The 21484-nt window shown below is 39.8% G+C and overlaps 1 protein-coding gene across 2 annotated transcripts; it reads left to right on the plus strand.

Moving 5' to 3' along the window:
* Positions 1 to 215: 215 nt before the first annotated feature.
* LOC124306804 (uncharacterized) lies at positions 216 to 20130 on the plus strand. Of its 2 annotated transcripts, XM_046767838.1 has the most exons (6): positions 217 to 1308; positions 10092 to 10316; positions 11661 to 12223; positions 15137 to 15317; positions 17262 to 17396; positions 18431 to 20128. In XM_046767838.1, exons 2-6 carry the CDS (start codon positions 10094 to 10096, stop codon positions 19642 to 19644), a joined length of 2316 nt encoding a protein of 771 aa, XP_046623794.1. In that variant the 5' UTR covers positions 217 to 1308; positions 10092 to 10093; the 3' UTR covers positions 19645 to 20128. The 2 variants fall into 2 exon arrangements, with proteins under 2 accessions (XP_046623795.1, XP_046623794.1); XM_046767839.1 differs by lacking the exon at positions 17262 to 17396 and having other exon boundaries at positions 216 to 1308; positions 18431 to 20130.
* Positions 20131 to 21484: the final 1354 nt, after the last annotated feature.

A 21484-nucleotide genomic window follows, 5' to 3' on the forward strand; every position in this document is an offset into this window, starting at 1 on the left:
TGCCGCTGCTGGGGCATCGAGAACCGGTCTGGAACCCGAAGAGCCGCCGAGTCGCAGAGGGGGAATTGGGCAACGAATTGGAAGGAGTCGAGAGAGACGAAGAAGTTGAGAATCACGTTCGCTTTGTTACACGGCACGCTGTGCTGCTGACCCAAATGATTGTTGCAAGTCCCAGTCCCAGCAGTAGTGCTGCTAGGTGTAGGTATACGTATAGGTATACCAAGAGTAAGCCTCGGGGCTTCTAAGCGGGGCGGCTTGCTGGCAGCGGCAGCGGCACATCGCCAGTGAGAGGAACCAGTGGCCACTGCTTCTATGCCCCCGAGAGTTGCGGAGGTGTCTGCATGCAGCTGCAGCGCGCGGTGTTTGTCATGTGTAGAAACCCCCTTGTTTAAATTTCTTATTTATTTTTTATTTACACTCCCGTCACGGGGGTTGAAAATGTGATGCGCGTGTTGTTAAGTATTCATTGAACTTCCTCCTCCTTTCCTTCGGCTTCCTCCTCTCCCCCGCCACTGTATCATTTTTGAAAAAGTTCCGAGTATCACATGCCGAGAGTCGACGGGTGCGCGTTTTGGCGATTTTTTAAAACCTAACAAATCGCTCCTATTCCCATTATTATCCCGATGAGTGATAACATCGTTTTCGCACGTAGAAAAGAGGACCCGGTATTGTGGAACTCGTAAATACCTGACAGTGTTGAAGTCTGTATCTGGATCACAGTGCGAGCTTGGGTTTGAGCTAAAAGCGTTTGGAGCGGACTTTGAACGACTCGGGTTCTTGCGCCGTATCGAAGACGTCCCGAAATAATCTGGTGCAGCGAGCAGCGGCTTTGTATATCCGGCATACGATTTCGGCCTAACGTTATCTATTGTCTATTAATAATCCTTTTTGTGGTATCGGACAACTGTTGGAAAGAATAAATAAGCGAACGCCGAGAAAAGATGAGGCTGCACGTGGCGCAGGATCCAGCTGCAGGTACCCCGGAAGATGATCAAAACTGATTAGAGGATCAGACACACGGTGAACCACGCGATGAATCTTACACATATGCAGTGAAAAAGTATAGTGAGACAAGTGGAAGCGGGATATATTTTACTAATAATATCCGTCGATAAAATAACCGAGTAAAGGGACAGACAGAGAGAGAGAGAGAGAGAGAGAGATTACACAGTCACACACACGTGTAAGAAGAGAATTCTGCAAGGGAAACTTGGAGACATTTTTATCCAGGCGATGCGGTTGGCGGTGCGGACGACTTTCGAAGCCAGCAAGAAAGCCGGTCGTCTTCGTTAAACGCTACCATTTCCAGTAAGTGATGCGGTACCTACATATTCATATACAAGAACTTACATCCATTTTCAGAATCGCGAAAGGCGTGCCAGGCCAACGTTACGCCCTCGAAACGTATGATAATGTTTATCGTTGTTATTTTGGAAACGGTAGAAAGGAAACAAAAATTTTTACACAAAAATCGGCCCAATAGTTGTGGTCCTTAATGCATGAAGTTTCGCCGATGAACTTAACCGTTACGAAACGTAAACGAGCTCCTCGGTTTCGTTGCGTATAGATCCGTTTTACCCATTTCCAATTTTTTCAATTCAGTTAACCATCTCGGTTCCCACGCCATATTCAAGTACATAAATGTCCTACTAAAAACAAGTCCGCGATGTCCGCGCGCTTTCTTGTTCCCTTGTTTCTCTCAGTTTCCGTTGCGAACAGTAAACTTGCAACAACACTCCAACAAGCTTGTCCACCGTTCCGTCCACCATGTTTTAGCAAATCAACATTTTTCTTCTTTTTCAACGTCCTGAATTTAGCTGTGATGAAACTGTCGCATGTTCGCTAATTCGCCCTCCTTCCCAACGCTAGCAACAATGACCTTACCTCGCAATTAATGCAATTAGCACGGCTTAATGCCTCCAGCTTGGGCTGTCAACTTGCAACCCACGTTCCCCGTGGTACTTGATATACACATTAAACGACCGCCAACCGCACGCGTGGGTCACTGCATTTATTGCTCACTGTTATACTGCATATACAATTTTCGCGGACACGCTTGACAAGGTCGTGAGAATTTTGCCAAACGGTCCTACAAGTTCCGCGTTTTTTCAGCATGTTCATTCCTTATTCCCACTTTCAGCTTCCGACATACTTCTCTTATGTTATTACAGCCTGTCAGCTCGTGTCACAACTTATTCAACGCTTTGTGTAAGCTTCGCTTCTCAGTACCTTGCAAATAAATTCAGAAGGAAAACATTCGAATCGTTTTTCAAATTCTTTTTCAATTGCCAATGGGGGCATCACGCGTTCTACAGTTTTATATTGTTATCAGTTTCATTCCGATTTTAAAGTTTTCCCAGCTTTTATGAGAGAAAGTGAATTATTAGACGGTCGTTCCAATTTCGTACGCGTACATCGCGAATGCGTACATACGTGCATGCGCTCTAGTCGCCTGCGACCTTTGCCCCCATTTATTAAGCACACAGCATGATTCTGTTATAGCTACAGAAAGCATAGTACACACACCTTAAAAATTTTCTGCCTCACATTTCCTGATCTCTTACATACCCACGCTGGTTTGAAAAAGAGAAATTCCGCAGTTGCGCATGTTTTCACCGAGCAATCTCTTCTCCGGCATCTAAAATGAGCGGCAAGATACTAAAAATATAAATAAATAAGCAGTAAAGTTGATCTATTGCATACTTCTTCGCCTAGCTTTATTTAAATCCTAGTTTACCTCGATTTGAGGTTTCGGATAAAGATTATAATAACTGTAAACGTACATAACATCTGCCGGTAATTTAAAATTTATCGTTCGACATACGAAACCTGAAAAAATATTCTCGACTCGTCGTTGATACGAGTTAATATAAAGAAGTTTTAGAAGTAGGCTTACCAAAGTTATTTTTATCGAAATAATTATACCCATAAGGCTGCACGCCTTCGAATTGCGAGCCAATTGCCGTCCTTTTTGCCTATCGTGAATTGTACCATCCGAAGGTATATTCGTGCCCATAACGCATCCAGCTACTGGATAAAAAAAAAAAAAAATAAAAAATAATACGAACTTTTGCAGTCCGTGGATAGCATAAACTGAATCTTATACGTCGTCAGCTCCTATTATGCTGAACCCAGAACAACCGTGAAATATAACGCTACGCTATACTATAAGTATATGTCGTCTTGAACGCTTGCCTGCGTCCTGTTTTCACGACCTTGGACCCGCGGGTATAAAGCCTCCACATTCCAACCGAGACAAACGACACACCCGCACTGCGATCTCACGATCCTTAGATCCTCTCGATGCGTGCAATACCGTATGCTCGGCGTTGCATGACCGCCAATCGAACTAGGTGCCAAGTATGACTTCGTCTGTCATGAATATGCATGGGTACGCTGCCTAATGTAAAAGCCTACATCTTACGACGTCGCGTCGTTGAGAAGGGCCGGCGTATAACATACCTGCAGGAGGATTTAGGAATTCGTGGACCATGACGTACGCCTTTTCAGAGATCGCGCAGAGCCCGCAGCTAAAGAACGCGAGCGGCTTAGGGGTCCTGAGAACCACTGATGGTACCATTAAAGAAAAAAAAAAAAAAACTCTTATTTGTACAGAGCTTGTTTTACCTTCTTTCTGTTTTGCTACCCGAAATCGGGCTCAAGTTTGGGTCGGAGGTATTTTATCGACAAAGAATGCTCTTTTCTCAACGCTAAACAAGTTCAGTCGGTAGGGCATATTGTACACATGTACGCAGCGTAGCGTATGTGTGGCTAAACCTTCGGTCTTAAGACGCTTGGTCTGCAGCTCTTCGTTTTAACGTCGACGAAAAGACGTCGCGGCGCAGTTGTGCGCCACTCCACAGTCTCTCGATACGTATTTCAAGTGTGCACCGATATGCATGCACACTTATGCCCATACTCAAACGTATAAGATGCATTTATTTGTTATCTTAGTGGTGGAATGCGAGGCGTGCGATCGTTTCGAAGCCCAGGCCTCGATGCTTCTCTATCGTGTTGGTAGTTTTGTATCGTGTGTACAGATTTTCTGCATCCTTGAAAGTTCACGTTGTTTACGGAGCTTATTTTTCATGTTTTGATGAAATACGGAGGAGTGAGTGTACCTTAGGGTATTCGCTGCACGACTTTCGAATTAATTGGAATGCCTTAAAAAGTTCATGCTTCATTATGGCTTTCCGCCGTGTGAAGTGCAACGAGAAGAAAGTTGTTGGGTACGGTAATCGTTATCCTGAATTATGACCACGTACGAAAAGTTCCTTATGGCTCGCGTTTATGCGCTTTCTGTACCTTTATTTCTTTGCGCTGGTGGTGACTTGTATTCATAACAAAACTGGTTGAACGTCCAGTTTAACTCGAGCACTGTAAACACATCTCGATTATCTCTGAAGATATGAGCAAGATACGTGTTTCCATGCGGTTACAAGTCTTCAACGGACTGAAATAACGAAAAAAGAATGGCGTAGCTGAACTAACGATATGGTTGTGATCCAGTTTAGTATACAAATGTTTTTAGGTCCGGAGTTTATCGAATCATTCCATTATTGAGGTTCATTAAATTTGACCATCAATTTTTAATGGTAGTCTTATGATGGAACATCTTTCAAGAGTTGTCATGTCTTAGAGAAATCTGTTAGCATCGTAGTTTTGTTTTATAAGTACTGCAGCTGTTGACTATAATAATTTGAAGTGTATAAATTATGTAAAAGTCAGATTTTATCGTAAGTCACTTTGCGCTGTTAGGTACGGTCAAAGTAAAAGCAGTTGTTGCACCAAACCAGACAAACCCGCTGCTCGTAATTAGATTCTAGATGTTTTTATCTCCGATCGTTTGTGAGTGAAACATGGATTTATTTTTTAAGACACTACCTGTCAAATTTATACGATTCAATAAATAATTTACCTTCTTAATCCAATCTATTTATACGTATAGACAAAATTGACAGAGCATAGCATTTTCTGTTTATCCGTGATCCGAAAGCACATTCTCTAAAGAATCAGAGTTGAAATAATCCATAATCTGGATAGTAGCATTGCAGTGAATCAATTTTCTACGGTAACTGTTCTCATTATACTGTGACACGATTACACTTCCGAGGACCAAGCGATTGCTGTACAAAATATATGTCTGCCGATAAAAAAGTGTTTTTATTCATCATGTACCGTACAAATGTCGTGCTATGACGTATACCCATACACTTGCGATAATATATATATCATATATATATATATAATACGGCAATTAAACGTAAGTCAGTACGCGGTTTACGATTATCTATGCAATAGTAATAATTAAAGTAAGTTTTCTAATTTTCCATCGACTTATGTACATATATGTAACGTTTGATGCAGGCGCTGCAGTTAGTTGCTCTATCCGTACTTGCTCGCCGACTGTCATTAGCTAACGAAACGTTAATTAATTGTAGAAACTAGGAAGTTACCGTAAGTGCAGCGTATATCGTATAAACATCCAAGCGTGGATTCCACAAATAGCTGATTCCTTATATATCTATATACATTTGCCTGTTCGGAAGAGCGCGCGTCCAAGAAGTTGTCCTATAGACGTATTAATGCACTGGTCTCCGGAACTCGACATCTTTCAACTTCTCTGCACATACTGCCACCTCGACTTTCTATTCGCTTCGGTGTTACCCGACTACCACGTTTACCTCAACCTCTTTGACAACTAAATTATACCTACCTGCTAGCTACGCCTTGCTTTCCACCTTGGTTCAAAATCGTGCTGCCTACTGTCACTGCCTCCAAATCCAGCCGTATTTCAGATCAAAGGTGCTTCCTCGTTACTCGGACTTCTCGACCTTCGAAGCTTTTTGAAAAGCTCGACTACTGACAAAGTAGTCATATTAAGTCCACGGCTGGATCGCTGCAGCAGAACCGATCTCACATTTCAGATCATGGAATTTGAGGAGCCTTACTTGATATACATACACTTACTGCAAAGAAAAGACCGTTACTGTAGCTATGTATAGGTATACTCGCTGAGGGCGTGAGCCGCGGATCATGTGGATGGGATGGTTGGACCAAAACGCGCATTTGCATTTTTTGATTACTTATTTGAATAATCGTCATCTCGCGGTGGACGAGCTTAGCATGCGTGTACGAAGCCTGCTCAATCTATATTCACGTCTCACGTACCGTCCGAGCAAAAAACTCACAGGCACAAAAATACCCACTTTCAGGTTACGTGCGCTATTATATACAGAGAAGTATCTAAGGTATACGATTTTGCTGTAACGTCTGTTTTTCCCTCGATCCTATTCCTCGACTTTATAACGCGCGATACTGTCCGCTTGATCTCCTTTTTGCTTTAGTACCCTACACCATCGGCAAGAAAAGATTCAATTACATTCCAATCTTGAGACTCGGTTACTTCAGGTAGCTTGTTCAACTATATCCACGAGTTGTGTTCAACGTATTTTTTTTCAACTATTATAGGTTTAACACAGTTTATATGATATTTACATCAGCTTGAGATGAAGCTGCGAACCCTGGTACGAGAACTTACCACAGATCCCTTGTGATTAAGTTTTTTTCTCACCGTATACAGGTACTATTTTTTACCAATTTCACCATTAAAGAAAAACATCAAACAAAAGGAAAAGTATGGTGGTTCTTCAAAATCTTGACTCAATGTTTATACTACTGTCCATTGCGATGATTGCCGCCACTATATTACAGCCATTGATCAAAGAAATGACTTTCCGACTACTGCAATGCCGATCACAATTATTATAGCTATAAACTATCAAGGATCGTGTCGGTTCGCCAGACATTTTGATTGTAAATTCGAGCCGAGACTCGGAGCACTTTCACGTGCAGTTGCCTATATCGGTGTGTTTCTATTTAATGTTTATGCATATCCATATACACCGGGTATGAAACTTCTTACGTGCCCAGGAGACAAATGAGAGTAAAAGAATCCTATAAATGGCATAGCTGTCGTCGAACGATTTCTTCCTTGTTACCAGTTGGCAGTTGCTTGTCGGTTTTCCGGCTTACATAATCACAGAATAGACGTATCAACATTTGCACCAACAAATTGCTAAACTGTACTGAAATGGCCTATCAGCTAAACTTGGAAAGAACCTGCTGCATGAACGATTGTGCAGCTTACATTAGACGCAAGAGTTGACAAGAAGCCGCATTCCACGTCTCCTTACTTGTAGCAATTCCCAAGCGTTTCCTGATGGCCTCGGTATGTCGAGGGACGATATGCCGCCAATATCGATCTGGAACGAAAATATCGCATAACAAATATACGATGCTAAGCTTGATGTAAGCCGGTCGATCTTTCATTAAGACGATGTTCACGTATTCCTACCATCGTTATATTTACCTACCTACTTTGGCGGACTTCATGTTTTTACTTGAGAATATCGTTCCTAATAGTAAGTTGTTTCTGGAAGAGGTAAAAAGAGCCTCTGCATGGTTGAGGAACTCCGTGAACTAATGGAATTTTCAAACCTGCAGAGTTACCTGTGTAAAAATCAATGAAAATGATATTGCGTTTGAACGGTCGAATTACCTCGGTTCGTGGTATGAACTTTAAGCCAATCGGAGAGTGCGACGGTAACAAGCGTAGTTGATCGCTGCTTGAAGACCTATACAACATCGTGATTCTCCACCCTTAGCAACAGACACTTTTCGCAATCTGTATCCATCGCTCTTAAATATTCAATTGAAAGCTTAGATTTTCACAAAAAGAATTTGCAAGTTTTTACTATTTTCACAGGTTTAAAGGCAATAATTTTCTCGCGAAAGTGATGAGGGACACTTTTCACATAATTCCTATACACTGTCTAACGTCTATTAATCAGGCTATGCGCCGAATGATCTTTGAGAGAGTGGATCAATACAGAAAAATTTACAACTCCTGGATATGTAACTTGGTATTGGACAATTTCTCTAACAGATATTGCCTCAGAACCAAATTTATTCAAGAAACTTGTGAGGAGAAAGGAAATGTTATGTATACGCAGTCCAAGTTGGTAACTTTGACTTCACTAGACGTCGAATGAAAAATTGCAAATGTTGTATTAAACAACAAATTATGACATAATTTGCAGAAACACATTCTGAAGTAATTTAATTTAATAATTGGAATCGAGTACAATTTATATCGATTTTTATTACACTGAGAGAAAAAAGGCGTTAAATCAAAATAAGAAAATGTTTCGGTCAATCAAATGCGGAGTTCACGGGCGGCTAAACGAATATTTAGTTATTACAACAATACAGCAATAAGTTGCACAAACTAAATAAAAAATATTACTGTTGACTAAATTAATTATTAAATAATACAAATACGAGGATGTACAGTCAAAGAAATATTAAGTTGAACGACCTGTATTATATAGTTAATATGAAAATTATTTTGTTAATCTGAGTATCCTGCCTTTTGATCCAACAATTCTTTCATCAATGCAAGAATATATTCTGTTGGTTTAAAAAAATCTCAGTTAACGAAACTGAATGTTTAGTTGGATAAATCACAGTTAGGTACGAGGAACTGAACATTCAGTTCAATCTAGTGTTTCAATCATCGATTCAAAGAACTTATTTGTTGACGTATCGTGTGCATAAACAAATGCTCAGGTTATAAAGTAAAGTAATGTTTCACGAGCATTATTATAAACTTCGATTGACAAGAATGACCATGAATCATGGAGTGAAAGGAAGTCCTGCAAAAATTATTGGAATGGTTCTAACCAAAAATAAAACTGAAATGTATAGCCTAATAACGGCAGTTGGCAGAATTTTCAGTAACGCAAATAACTTATAATTGTTCGCAAGTCGGATAGAACGCAATATTATTTTCCAATTGAACACCGCATGATTTTTATCGGGATTTCAACCAAGGACTGCTCGGAAATAGTTATCATCCTACACGAATTGCACACCTTTTTTTTATGTATTTTATATATTAGATGAACTATTGTATCCGATATGCCAAACTATCGCACAAACTTCGGGTTAACTTTTGCTCACTTAGATGACGAGATACATTTATCTCAATGCTGCGAAGCTATTGCCAGGTGACACGAAACGATTTTGTACAAAACTGTACGGATTTCATCGGTATTTCAACAATTTGAAAGCAGTGAAAAAGTCGATGAAACAGTTCACTTATGGAATAAAATGCTTCCAATCGGCAAAATATTTATTCGACATAAAAATTTCGTTTGTATCATTGGCCCAACGCACTGAAAACTTAAATTTCATCACCTTTATGTTTTTCCAGCTGGACTTTTGTGGTTTTCTTTCGACCAACGAAATATTCAAAAGTAGCTAAATTTATTGGCCTATTCGTGATTGTAGATAGATTCATTGGACTATTTGCGTGGAAATTTTGTTGTTGTTTCGACTGATACGTACATTTGAATCAGCAAAAGTATTTGCGCTTATTCGAATTATATTCGCTGACTTGGATCAATGGAACAAGTGATACCTACAAAATGTAGATTTGTTTAGGCTAAGACTTGTTTTGTTTGTTTCGATCATGAAAAGTTCCTAACAAAAGGCATATTTAGTTCGTTCAACTATACGTATTGAACAATGTATAATTTTGAACGGAAAGAATAAAAATCACTTAGTTTGACGAAATCAATTTGTTTACCAAATTGCATGCAGGGGTTGATTCGAGAGGATCAAATTTGATTCCGCGGAATACTGAATTTTTCGACGGCAAAAAAGTATTTAGTTAAAGCGATTGCACGCGTTCAACCCTTCTTCAACCAAATCATTGAGTTCACAGAACTAAATATTGTTTGGACGTATCAAATTTTCAATGAAATTAACCGCATAGTTCGAATAACTCGTTTGGTTGTTTTCACGTGACAGAATTTATTATGTCAGCTACGGTATATTAATTTTCACAAAATAATGATCAAAGCAACAATTTTCTATCCAACTAAATCGATTCGGTTAATTTAACGTCTTTTCTCTCTCCGTGTACATTTGACTTTATCGAAGCACACGTAACGAGGTCATCTCGTGAAACTGCTTCTTTGAACTTCGAACACTGGACTAATTTTACTTTTCCGTTTTGGTTTCAGAAATGCGAAGCGAAGTTAGCGAATGGCTCGCCACGTGTGTCGGGTCACCTATATGCGTTCTATTGATTTCCTGGACTCTTTTGATCTACCAGAACCAGCCGTCGTCGGGTAAACGAAGAATCGATCTTTTAGTGGTCGCCGTACTCGCCCAGAGCCTCATTCACCAACTGGCCCTGCTTTTCTACGCCATTCTTAAGCTTATAAGACCAGTCAATCATTTTGGAGGTACGTAACATCGCATCGGTAAAAATATTCACCTCACAGTGATGTGGTTAAAGCGCGAGCGTTTTTCGCAAATATTTTCCATAAGGTCTTTACCAGTCTTTGGAATTTTTTTTATTGTCTTTAAACAAATCTGTAAACAGGAACGTAGAGATGAAAGTTGCTGAAATTGTATTTATCATATTTCGATGACTCTGACATTTTATCCCTGAAACCATGAAAAATTTCGCAATATATCATGTAAGACATGAATTACAAAAAGAGTCTTGTCCGGTGGACTAGAACACCATACCTTTATATTTTAGCCGTGTTGAATTCGAATATGTGGTTAGAATTGTTCCATCAACCCCAAATTTTGAGTACTCCTGCCTAAAATGGTCGTTCGTCGACCTCGAACACTGCAAGATTTTTCGATGCGCAAGTTAGAGTGAAATACCCCACATATAACTTAAAATCTAGGGGTGATGGAGCATGTCTGACATCAGATTCGAATTCAGAATAAACAAAAACATATTGATACGGTTGTCAAGTCCGGCTTACAATTGCAGCTTTCTTATAAGAACAAGTATCAAAAAAGTTTTTGGTATGGTGAAATTTCATAAAAATTTAGACATTTCCAGGATATATCAACACTTGAATGTTTGAAAAATGTTTCAATTTGAATTGAATCATCGCATGATTTTTTCGCACGGATCACCGAGGTGAAAAAAAATCTAAGTGGTCAATTGTTTATCAGAAATCAAAACGGTGTCGTTAAAAAAGATTCCAAATTTTTTCCGAAATCTTATTTAAGGACGATTTACCAAAGTTTTAACGATTTCGTATTAACACACCTTACTCAAAAGCTACAAGGTTGGTCTTACATTAGAGTGAGAGTATCCACTGATTTGGAAAACCGGAAAACCTCAGGGATTTAGCTTTTTCCCAATCCAATGTCAGGAAGTATGGTAGAGACAGCTGTTTAACAAATATCCAACCCACCTGAAAGGATTCGTTCATACATTATTGGCAACAGTTCTTTTTCGCTGTGTTTTTCTGCGATCGCGTCTTATCTTTAAACTGGCATATAGCGAATACAACAAACAAGTCACGACCTTGCCAATGAGTGTAACTCAAACTTAATCAACAGAACTAGACGAAGTGTTAATTGCTTTTACTCGCCGTGGGAAAGGACCAGATATGTTCAATTCCAAAAGAGTAATCTCCAAAATAATTTTGCATGCAAGGAATTTTTAGGAAATGTATAAATCAAGCTGCCTCATTCTGGAACAGGAAAATGTCCTCGTCAAGACTCGAGTGACCTTCTCCTGGTAGTTGACGGTCAACTAACCGTGTCTTCTGTTGCAGAATTATGCTCAACTTTGGTATGGATGCTGAACTCGTCGAGCATATTACAAGAGTTGTCGCTAACGACTATTGCAATTTTCGCGGCAATAAGCTGCGAAGAAGTGACGAAGAATCACCTGAAGTATCACTTGTTGAGTATGAGCATTCTGTCGGCCTGCATTGGCGTGACGGGTGTCCTGAACTTCCAGCCCGACACCTGCGTCTTCGTAGCCCACGAACTCTCGCCTAAGTACGGAATCTTCTTCAATTCCCTGCGAGGTCTGCTCATGTTGACGTCGATCCTGAGCCTCTTCGTGACCTTCTACAAGGACATATGCGCCAAACCGAAGAACGAGCTCCTGAAAAGCGTCTCCGACCTGTCTGACCTAAGCTCGAAAAATTCATCAGGGTTCGAGTGTCCTCAGGATCGGACGTGGGATCCTTCGAGTGTGTCCTGCACGAGCAGTTCGACGAACAGTAGAGCCTGCCTCAGGAAGAAAAAGGTGGTGGATGAGAACAACAGCCATTCAACGGTCTACAGCGTTCTGTTTGTCTGCTATATCTGCAACCACATTCCAGTGCTGGTAATTGAAATTTTTGAGTTGTATCTTGTGCCCGGTATTATGGTTACTCAACAGTTGACGCGCGTCGTTCGAATTCCGCCCGCACGGTGAGAGGGTATCTTTTTGCCAATTATTGCTCGCCAGGGCCAAGCCAATATTTCGTAACTCGGTTTAACTCGGCCGCCATGTAACGTTATAGGACTCGGAGCGGTCGGATCGCGAATTAAGCCAACCGTGAAACTTTCGACTCGCGTACGGCGTACAAGTGGCTAAGCCGAAATTATATTACGCGGTAAAAAGTTTTATTCCTGATTACCGATCGGGGCGGATGGTGTTTGGCGAAGATCTCGGTATCCTTGAGTACCTCGAGGTCTTGAGATCGCATCGCGATTCGATCAGGTTGGATGTGGAATGGTTCGATGGTTCTGCAGCGAAAGGCCTCTCGAGGATGAAGCCATGCGTGCTTTCAGCCACACGTACCTATAATATCTCGCTTACGAGTGTCAGCGTTAAGTTTCAGATACAAACATACCTACTTGTACAAACCTCGCAACGTAATCAAGAAAGCGACACGATCTGCGCTAGCGCAAAAGAAGTAATTATAAAATAAGGATTTCCAATGACTGAATCCACCGGCGACGGAAGTCGTTGGAACCTTCGTCTAACCACGTATAGTATCCTGTAATGGGTACGCTCGTTGATTTTTTGTCGCCAAATCAAATGTGCGCGTGTATATGGATTCATTCTGTACCTCGGTTTGCCCGGCTATTGCCTTGACACCATCAAGCGTAGAGAGAACACGGATTAGAAAATAGTTAGATTTTGAAAAAAGTCTGTACTATGATCGGTTTAACCCACCTGCAAGTCAACGGCATGTTATTCCTCCGACCGACGGTATATTGAACTCTGTTTTACGCGTAAAAAAGAACCACATTTTTTGGATACTTCAATTCGACGAACATACAATTTATTTACATATTTTGACCGGTTCGTTCGCGTCCAACAAGTGTTGCTATTAATTTGAAACATGAGAAGTTCGTTTCGCTTAATGTAGCGGCAACTCCCGATACCTGAATCGATGCGAAATATATGTAATCGATGACGAAGTATTTTTTTTTTTTTTTATTGTTCTTGTTTGACGTCTTGGATCATCCACTCGATACGTGATAAGTGTTTCGTGATAATTGAAAAATTGATCATCACTAGGTGTTATCAATGATGAGACGACAGTGTTTACGTCTTGTTGAATTAATTTTGATTGCAGAAAAAAGAATATGCAAATTGATGCTCATTATAAGAGAGTTCGTCCCAGCTATACGTGTGGCGTCTTTCAGTAGCGAAGTCGCGTTCCCATTATAATTCGTAAGACAGACAGCGACACGAGCCGTTATTTTGATCTCTGTGGTATTTTGGGTTCGTTGATCGAAGCAAATTCTTGTCTGTATAATTTAATATTCATACATTCTAACATAAAACTCATGCACGAATCAGATGAATAGTCCTACTTGCACAAGAAGTATTGTATATTATACCATCATTTCTTTTGAAATGTATAAATTTCAATCAGGTATACGTGTAATATAGGTGCTTTTTGAATTAAGTGATTTCACATGACAGGCGGCATTGACGGGTTGATGATAATTTTCTTGGTGTAAATTGATTGCGAAAGAATGTCGACGGTTGGTTATTTTCTTTTTTCTGTTCTCTTCGGTGTCTTGAACTGAATATAAAGGTATTTTGAATGAAGTTTTTTTATAAATCACCACATGACGAAATGCCTATAGAAACGTATCTACTGAACCAAAAACATATAGCGTGTGCGTCCGGAACCAGATTCATCCCGCAGTTCGAAAGTGTATTTTGCGTTTTCACTTGTGCACAATTAAATCTACGGATTGTTTAAAACCGAAAGTTTCGCCTAGCAATTGCACCGTGCACTCGCGATGCTTCAGCGACACCTGCAACCGACTTGTTTCCCGTTCTAATTTATCATCAGGCATTTCAGTCAGCTATGTTCGAAATTATATTTCTACCGCAATATAATTAATGCTGCCGTTACATCCAGCGTCGCGAACCACTGAAAATACCACGTTTGGCTGAACATTATTTGTAAATTGTATTATGCTCCGTGCTGCACGCGTGTTTGCACATAATGCAAGGGCTGACACGTGTTCATTACTATTGGGCTTGTGCGTGCGTGTGGGCTCGTTCGGGTTCGGTGCACAAGCACTGTGAGGTAGAATTAAATATGTTATATGCTTTCCCCGGCTTCTGCGTGTGCGTCTGTGTGTGTGTGGGAGGCATATAATGCCCGGCTACCTGGGCATGATTTGCAGAAGATAATTAAATGAATTATAAATTGAATCGAAACTCCTGGGAAACCCTCGCGTCCTAATTGAACTGCATTTTATTTCACATTGTTTTACCATTTTCAAATCGTTTTCCGTTGCACCGCTGTTTTCATTTATTACGATTTTACGTTTTTTTCTTCACTTTAGTTTTAATCTGAAAGCGAAATCTGTGAGGAACAATTTTGTAAGCGCGGTGTTGCTAACTTGCTACGCGTATAACATAACGCTATACGCGCGGTGTACCTGCAACTATCTCGACTCACTTTACGATTTCTCTCATTCGAAACTTGTAATTCTACGCGCATTACACGCCTGCGTATTCTACCTCAGTGTGACATACCTCCGTGTACGGATAAACATAGAACGGATGATTCTGAATTATAATTAATTTTATTCCGCCAAGGAGGGCGGCTCTACATAAGTTATTATACAGCTTTTAAATTGTTGATTTTCAACGGCGACAAGTATTTGCGAAATACACGAATAAAAAATATTTTCAATTCGTTTGCTTTCATAATGAAATCAATTTTGATTTTATCACGAGTTGAGGGAGTGAGAAAAAGTATATGAAATTCCTTTACAGGTGATCTCCATAAGACCGGAACTACTGCGAGGCTTTTGTACACCACAAAATATAGCCACGTGGCTACCGCTACTTCAGGATGTTTTACTTCCAATCTGTTTGGCAATTTTCGACAAGATGTTCTGCCACTACGTTGCCAAAGTTTACACGAAGCAGGATCACGCAGGGAAATTATCACACGGTAAATACGTAACTCGAATATTACAACAGTAGGAATAATAATGATACGCCAATTCCGTATTTCTCCACATTATTCGGTTTGTTCAAACAGCTTTCAACTTGGTTATCGCTTCTTCGTTACATTCTCCATTTACTTTCGCATCGTGTTTTTGTTCTTTTCGCCGAATGATCGCCGCCTATATATACCACATCTGATGATACATACCGTAAGATCATTTAATCGTTTACATACGAACAACTATTCTCTTTGCAATACACAAAATTGCGATCCGATTGTTGATCATTCTACCTATGTAGAATATATCTGCGTTTGAGTGCCAGGAGGAGTTATCTCTACATTTATTAACAGAACGAAACCGTATTGAAACGTTCCACTTGCTGCGAAGTTACGAAAGAATGTTGCCAACCAACAACAGTTATACCGTCCCTGCGGATGGAGGTCTAATGAAAAATAAAAAGAAAGATGAAAATTGATTGACAAGAGAATAAAGGCTGAAAAATTGAAAAATAAATTCTGTTTTGTACATATTTTTTGCGATACGGGTACTCGGCCTAATATAAATAAACAATTGTAAGTATAGGTATATTGTATATACTTATAAAGTTGCAGTAACGTCCATAATTTTATTGCCTCGTGAAATTTAACCATCAGCCAATTAAACTTGCCGCGCGAACTTTAACCGCGGAAGGTTCACGGTCATTGAAATAACAGTTCGCGGTGTAACTGTTATGTTAGGATCGTTTTAAATCTTGGAAGAACTTCTTTATATAATTTAATATCGGGAATGTTAATCGCTGCATAAATTACAAGCGAAATGATTGAAGGAAAAAAAAATCACCTGAAACTTAAATAAATAATATGTATTCAAATAGGCGATATTTGGATATTACCTCGGTAAGTAGGCATCAACGCGAAACGAACAGTTATAATGAGAATAAGTTGTTCGATTCACCGGGTGATACCTATTTTCCTCCGGGCTGTACAACTTTGTTCATTTGAAGCTTTTTTTCGTACGTATAACCTACCTTGCAATGGCAAGCACGATACACGTACATAGCCCATTAAACGCGCTTGATGTTAATGAGCATGACGACTGTGAACTGCTTTATTATACACGCATAGTTGTCTACAACGCGTATATAATAATATAGGTGGGCATGTAATGGGTTACGAAGGCACTGTGCATCTAATAACGAGCGCCGTGATCACGCGTAACGGAATATTAAGAATATTTCTAGGCCAAAATAGGCTTGCATAGACGTTTAACTCTTGACCACAAAATATTACGCACATTCCACTCGTGCGTAGGTTTAATATTAATTTCCGTAAGGGCACGTGACACGGCAATTCCCCATTAGTGATGAAAAATAGGTAAAAAGTTGGAAAGGTTAGTTTCATGCCTTCTCGTGGATTACGGTAAATTTGACTTATGATACCTACTATAGGTCCGTACATGCCCAAGTAAGGTAGGCGTTGGTGTCTTGAGATGGACAAACTGTGACTAACTGTGATTTTCATAGACGCTTTACTGCTGTTACTGCATACATACGATATTATAATATCTTCTATGGCAAAGTTGCATGACTTTTCTAATTCTTATGGTGCTTTCTTCGTCAACTGGGTTACTCTTTCAATCAAACTGTCAAATTGTTGAGCCTAACAGTCGTCCGAGTTCAACGGTAATTTTCATCTCATTTTCAAAATCTGGGGTTACTGTTCAAATAAAACATAAAAATTTGGGAAAATGTCACCGCTAGTTTTCTCAACTAGTGTTACAGTATTGTGGATCATATAACAGAGGTTCGAGAGGTTGACAGCGAAGTGGCCTGTATAGTTGACAAAGAAACCGTACATGTGGCTGCACTGTGTGATTGTTTCTATTACATGCCTATTAAGTTCAGCGTAAAACCTACTTTCGTCTGCGGAATTCTATTTTTGCTTCAGGTGGTATCGATGGAAAATTCAGACATTTCGAACAGGACGCCGAATATAAGTTGCAGTTAAATTTGAATCATGGCTTAAAATTTCCACTAACTAATGGGAGTCTCTATGGAAGGTTGCATAACCACCAAAATAGAGGTATATACTTTATTTCTTATACTATATCTAATGTTTTTTTACACTGTATGCATGCGTCAAACTATTTGTTTATAGATTTATGTATACACACATATTAGCGCGTTTCTGTGCGGTTCGTTTGAATCTCGTCTCCAAATTCCTATTGTTTTCAATTTAACGATTGCAAGGTTACAGGATCCCACAAAAAAAATTTATTGATGAATTTTCGAATCCTGAATGGATTTAACGTAGCTTCATCAAAAGATCATTCAGACTGATTCGGGTTAAAAAAGCTTCTTCCAAAATCCGAAGTCGTAAGAATATTGAGACGTTTTACGGCATGGTCATGAATATTTAAAAATTGGATTTTCAATTCCAAAGACTATCAGTAAAACATTTAGATATGGCCATCATAAAGTTGAGAGCATTTTTTAATTAATCCTGACCACTCAGATTCCGAAGTTGTGAAACTACTTAGCACTATTATTTTTATTTTCGTCAATACCGATTCAAATTTTCTTTGTAACATACCCATGAAGTGCTTAGTTTTCTTTTGTCTATTTTTAGCTAAACTTGTGAACCAGATAATTAATAATTCGTATATCCTAATAACTGAGAATGCCAAATAGAACTTTTCCTAACGCAGAGATTCAGTTAAATACCCACAGATCAAAAACGGTGCCTCGGAAATATATTTTCCATCGATATATGAGAATGAGACGGTGGACGTCGTAACGACAATTGTTTATCTTCACTTCTACGCACAATATGCTTTTTCCATTAATTCCTATAACACGACGCGGTTCTTGGTTTTCCAAGCTGACAAAAAATATGCCGTCCTACATCTTGACTGCAGGATGATTTTAAATTCAAGATGCGTTACTGCTAATTTGTTTACATGTTTTGAATTTTAACCGGTACTAATCCAGCTAAGAGAGAGAGAGAGAGAGAGAAAGAGAGAGAGAAAAAGAGAGTCCCACATATGTACTCGTAACTGCAGCAAATCTTCCGATCAAAGTTCATTCGATAAATCACGAATCTCCTCCCATTTATAGGAAGAAACGGTACTATAACGATGGGAATACAGCACTATCCAAGGTCACAGTCTCACGATGAAAATGCCTACTCGTCCCTCCCGGCGGAATTGACCTCGTTCACAAGTTCGACGTTTGAGCCCCGTAAAGACTCGAGGATAGGCTCGCAGAAGGGAAAGGTATCGAGCGACCAGCAACAGCAGCAGAAGCCGGACAGAATACGGATAAACGAGAACTTCGAGTTCGGCAGCAAGCGGAAGATCAGCAGCACGGACGTCTTCGGTCAGAACATGGAGAACCTCGTGCAGCTCGACGACGGCGTCACCGCGATCGCCAGGCCGGGATCCGGGCCCGGAAACGCTCCTCGAAATCACTACATAAAGGGGAGCCTGGGTCAGATATGCGAAGAGGGTCCTCGTCTTCACGTTCCGAAGGTCACAGTCGGCCTCGAGAATTGTTCAAGGCTGGAGAAAAGCCTGGACGCAAAATTCAAGTACAACTCGTGCACGGAGATTCACGAGATACCGAATCGCGGCAGGAAGCCGATGCGCCGGAACCAGAGCTTCGACGAGTCGAGCGGAAACGCGGTTTGCGGCCTCGAGGGCGACTCGAGGACCTACGTCAAGGGCAAGGGATGCTACCCCTCCGTCTTCGAGCTCCATTACGGCAGCGTCGAGGCCTCCGGAGGCTACGACACCTCCGACGACGAGAGTTGCGACCTCGACGACGAGTTCCGAGATTTCGGAGACACGATTAGCTCCTGCAGGAGTTGCTGCTCGGTGACGACCGTAGCAAACGATGACTTCGAGTTTTACCAACGTCAGGAACCCGCGAGGGTGGATATCGGCGGATCGAAGAGAACCGGAAACTCCGATGCCTGCAGTAGCATGCGGTCATTCACGCCGAAGATTATAGACAAGAAATCTTCCAAGTCTTCAAAAACTAACGCTCCCGCTTTCGCCGATAATTCACCCGGCTCGAGGAACGCCCGGAATCTTTCCAAGCCGACGATACATTCGTATCATTTGAAGAATAAAATAACCGCTGGATACTCGATGAATGATCTCGACAAATTAACTGTCAGTAACAAAGATCTTGCTCTATCCGTCGAAAGCCTTCGCAACGTATTGAAAGATTCTGGTATCAGTTATCTGGATAACGGAGAACTTTGCAGGCACGACATAGGCGGCTCAGCCCCTGATTTCAAAAGAATATTTGTCTCGGAGTTTATCTGAATTGGCTTGATTTGGAAATTATTTCGAGGCGTGATATTTGCTGTTTTGCCTTTTTACGCAGTATCGTGTTGTAATAGGGTTGTGTTGCATATGCAAGTATATGTACTATGTATGCATTATACGCGTATACTGGGTAACTATTTTCACATTTGAATATAATATGATCGATTGTCTGTATTCGTTAGGCGTTCTTTTTTTAAACGTGTAAATATGTCGTGTATATTTGTACTTTATTATTACTACTATTATTAGTATTATTATATATTATTTAAATAAAGCATATATCGATTTTTCTTCATTTCAAATGTCTTATACCATTATTAATAAAAGCTCCGTATACACACGTCTCTGTTGTGAAAAGTTTGCGGGTGAGTGTTTGTTATTTAAGCATGTGTTTATACCGTTATATTATAGTGTATCGTCTTGCGAGTGTATTATGTACATCTGGAAGATTACTAAAAGTATTTAATATCCTACGCGTAGAAACTACATCGACGTACTTTCTAATCGGTGAAATATATATATATATATATATATATATATATATATATATACATATATATATATATCATATACCTATACATATTTCCCGTACCACGTGCTACATTGAATTGTTCTATACGTATCAACGACTGCGCATGTCACGTAAAACTCCATTATCATTATTAACTGATCTTTCGAAAACTGACGTCGAAACTGTGGACCTAATTTATAGTGATGAAATTATTCTTATTTTAAATGTAGAAAATGGAGTTTGTTATGCTTTTCTTGGTCAGGGTTCTCTTTAGTAGAAATTTTTCAACATATGTTTCTCGATAAAACTTGTTCCTCGAACAAAGATTTGCACGTTGCAACGATAACGTCATCATACATTGATCATAAATGCGTCACGTCTTATAGTTACTCAGAAATTCTTTACGGTTTGTTTAGATCTTGCAACTGCAGTGTTCTGATAATTTCTTAATGTGAGTAATATTATAAAATATCTCTGCGGCAAGTAAGCCTATGATAAGATTTGAAATATGCGTACCTGAGTAGTCACATTGCGAGAAATCATTATCCATATGGATACAATTGTCTGCCAGTTTTTTTTTTTAATTTGAAAAACTTAGAAATCCGTGTAACTGGCAAACGCAAATTGTTCGTTGGGCATAAATTATTTGGATTTCGCTTTTAGAAAAAAATTGAGAATAAAGATGATAGCAAGAATTTGATTCTGAGACGATTGCTAGCATAGCGCATCTGAGCCTAAATTTCTCCCCGAATTGCTATATAACTTACCGAGAATATTTATTACAATTTTGAAGCACCTGACGCAAATGTATAAAGTGCAAGTAATTATTAAGGAGCGCATTAAAGTAGTTTTGAAAAGTTTCAGATAAACAATTTTCTCACGCTGACAGAATGCATCTTATTTCTGCGTTTTGCTCAAAATTAATTCTAAACTTCAGAAATTTTCAGCAATTTCTCCGAAGTGTTATAATTTTTATTTACAGCGAAAAGTTGGGAAATGACAAACTTCTCGCTCGTACACTATCGGAACAATACGCCAGGATCAACGTCGCACTATGCTATATATCAAATGGGACTTAACCATCTACTATATCGATGACCCCTGATAAAATTCGTCTTGTATTATACATAGAAGTTAACTGTTTTATCATCAGGATCCGTATAGTTACTTGAATTACAATCGTCACGCGAGAGTTAGGTCTTTGATAATCAGCCTCTCTAAAGTTGAGTGAATTTTATTAGGGATCGTCGAATTATTGGCGCTGTGGTACAAGACGTGAAATTCCATCTACGACTTTCATCGCTCCATTGATATGACGCGATTGGT

This window comes from Neodiprion virginianus, chromosome 6 (assembly GCF_021901495.1).
Source record: "Neodiprion virginianus isolate iyNeoVirg1 chromosome 6, iyNeoVirg1.1, whole genome shotgun sequence".
NCBI classification, from domain to species: Eukaryota; Metazoa; Arthropoda; class Insecta; order Hymenoptera; family Diprionidae; genus Neodiprion; species Neodiprion virginianus.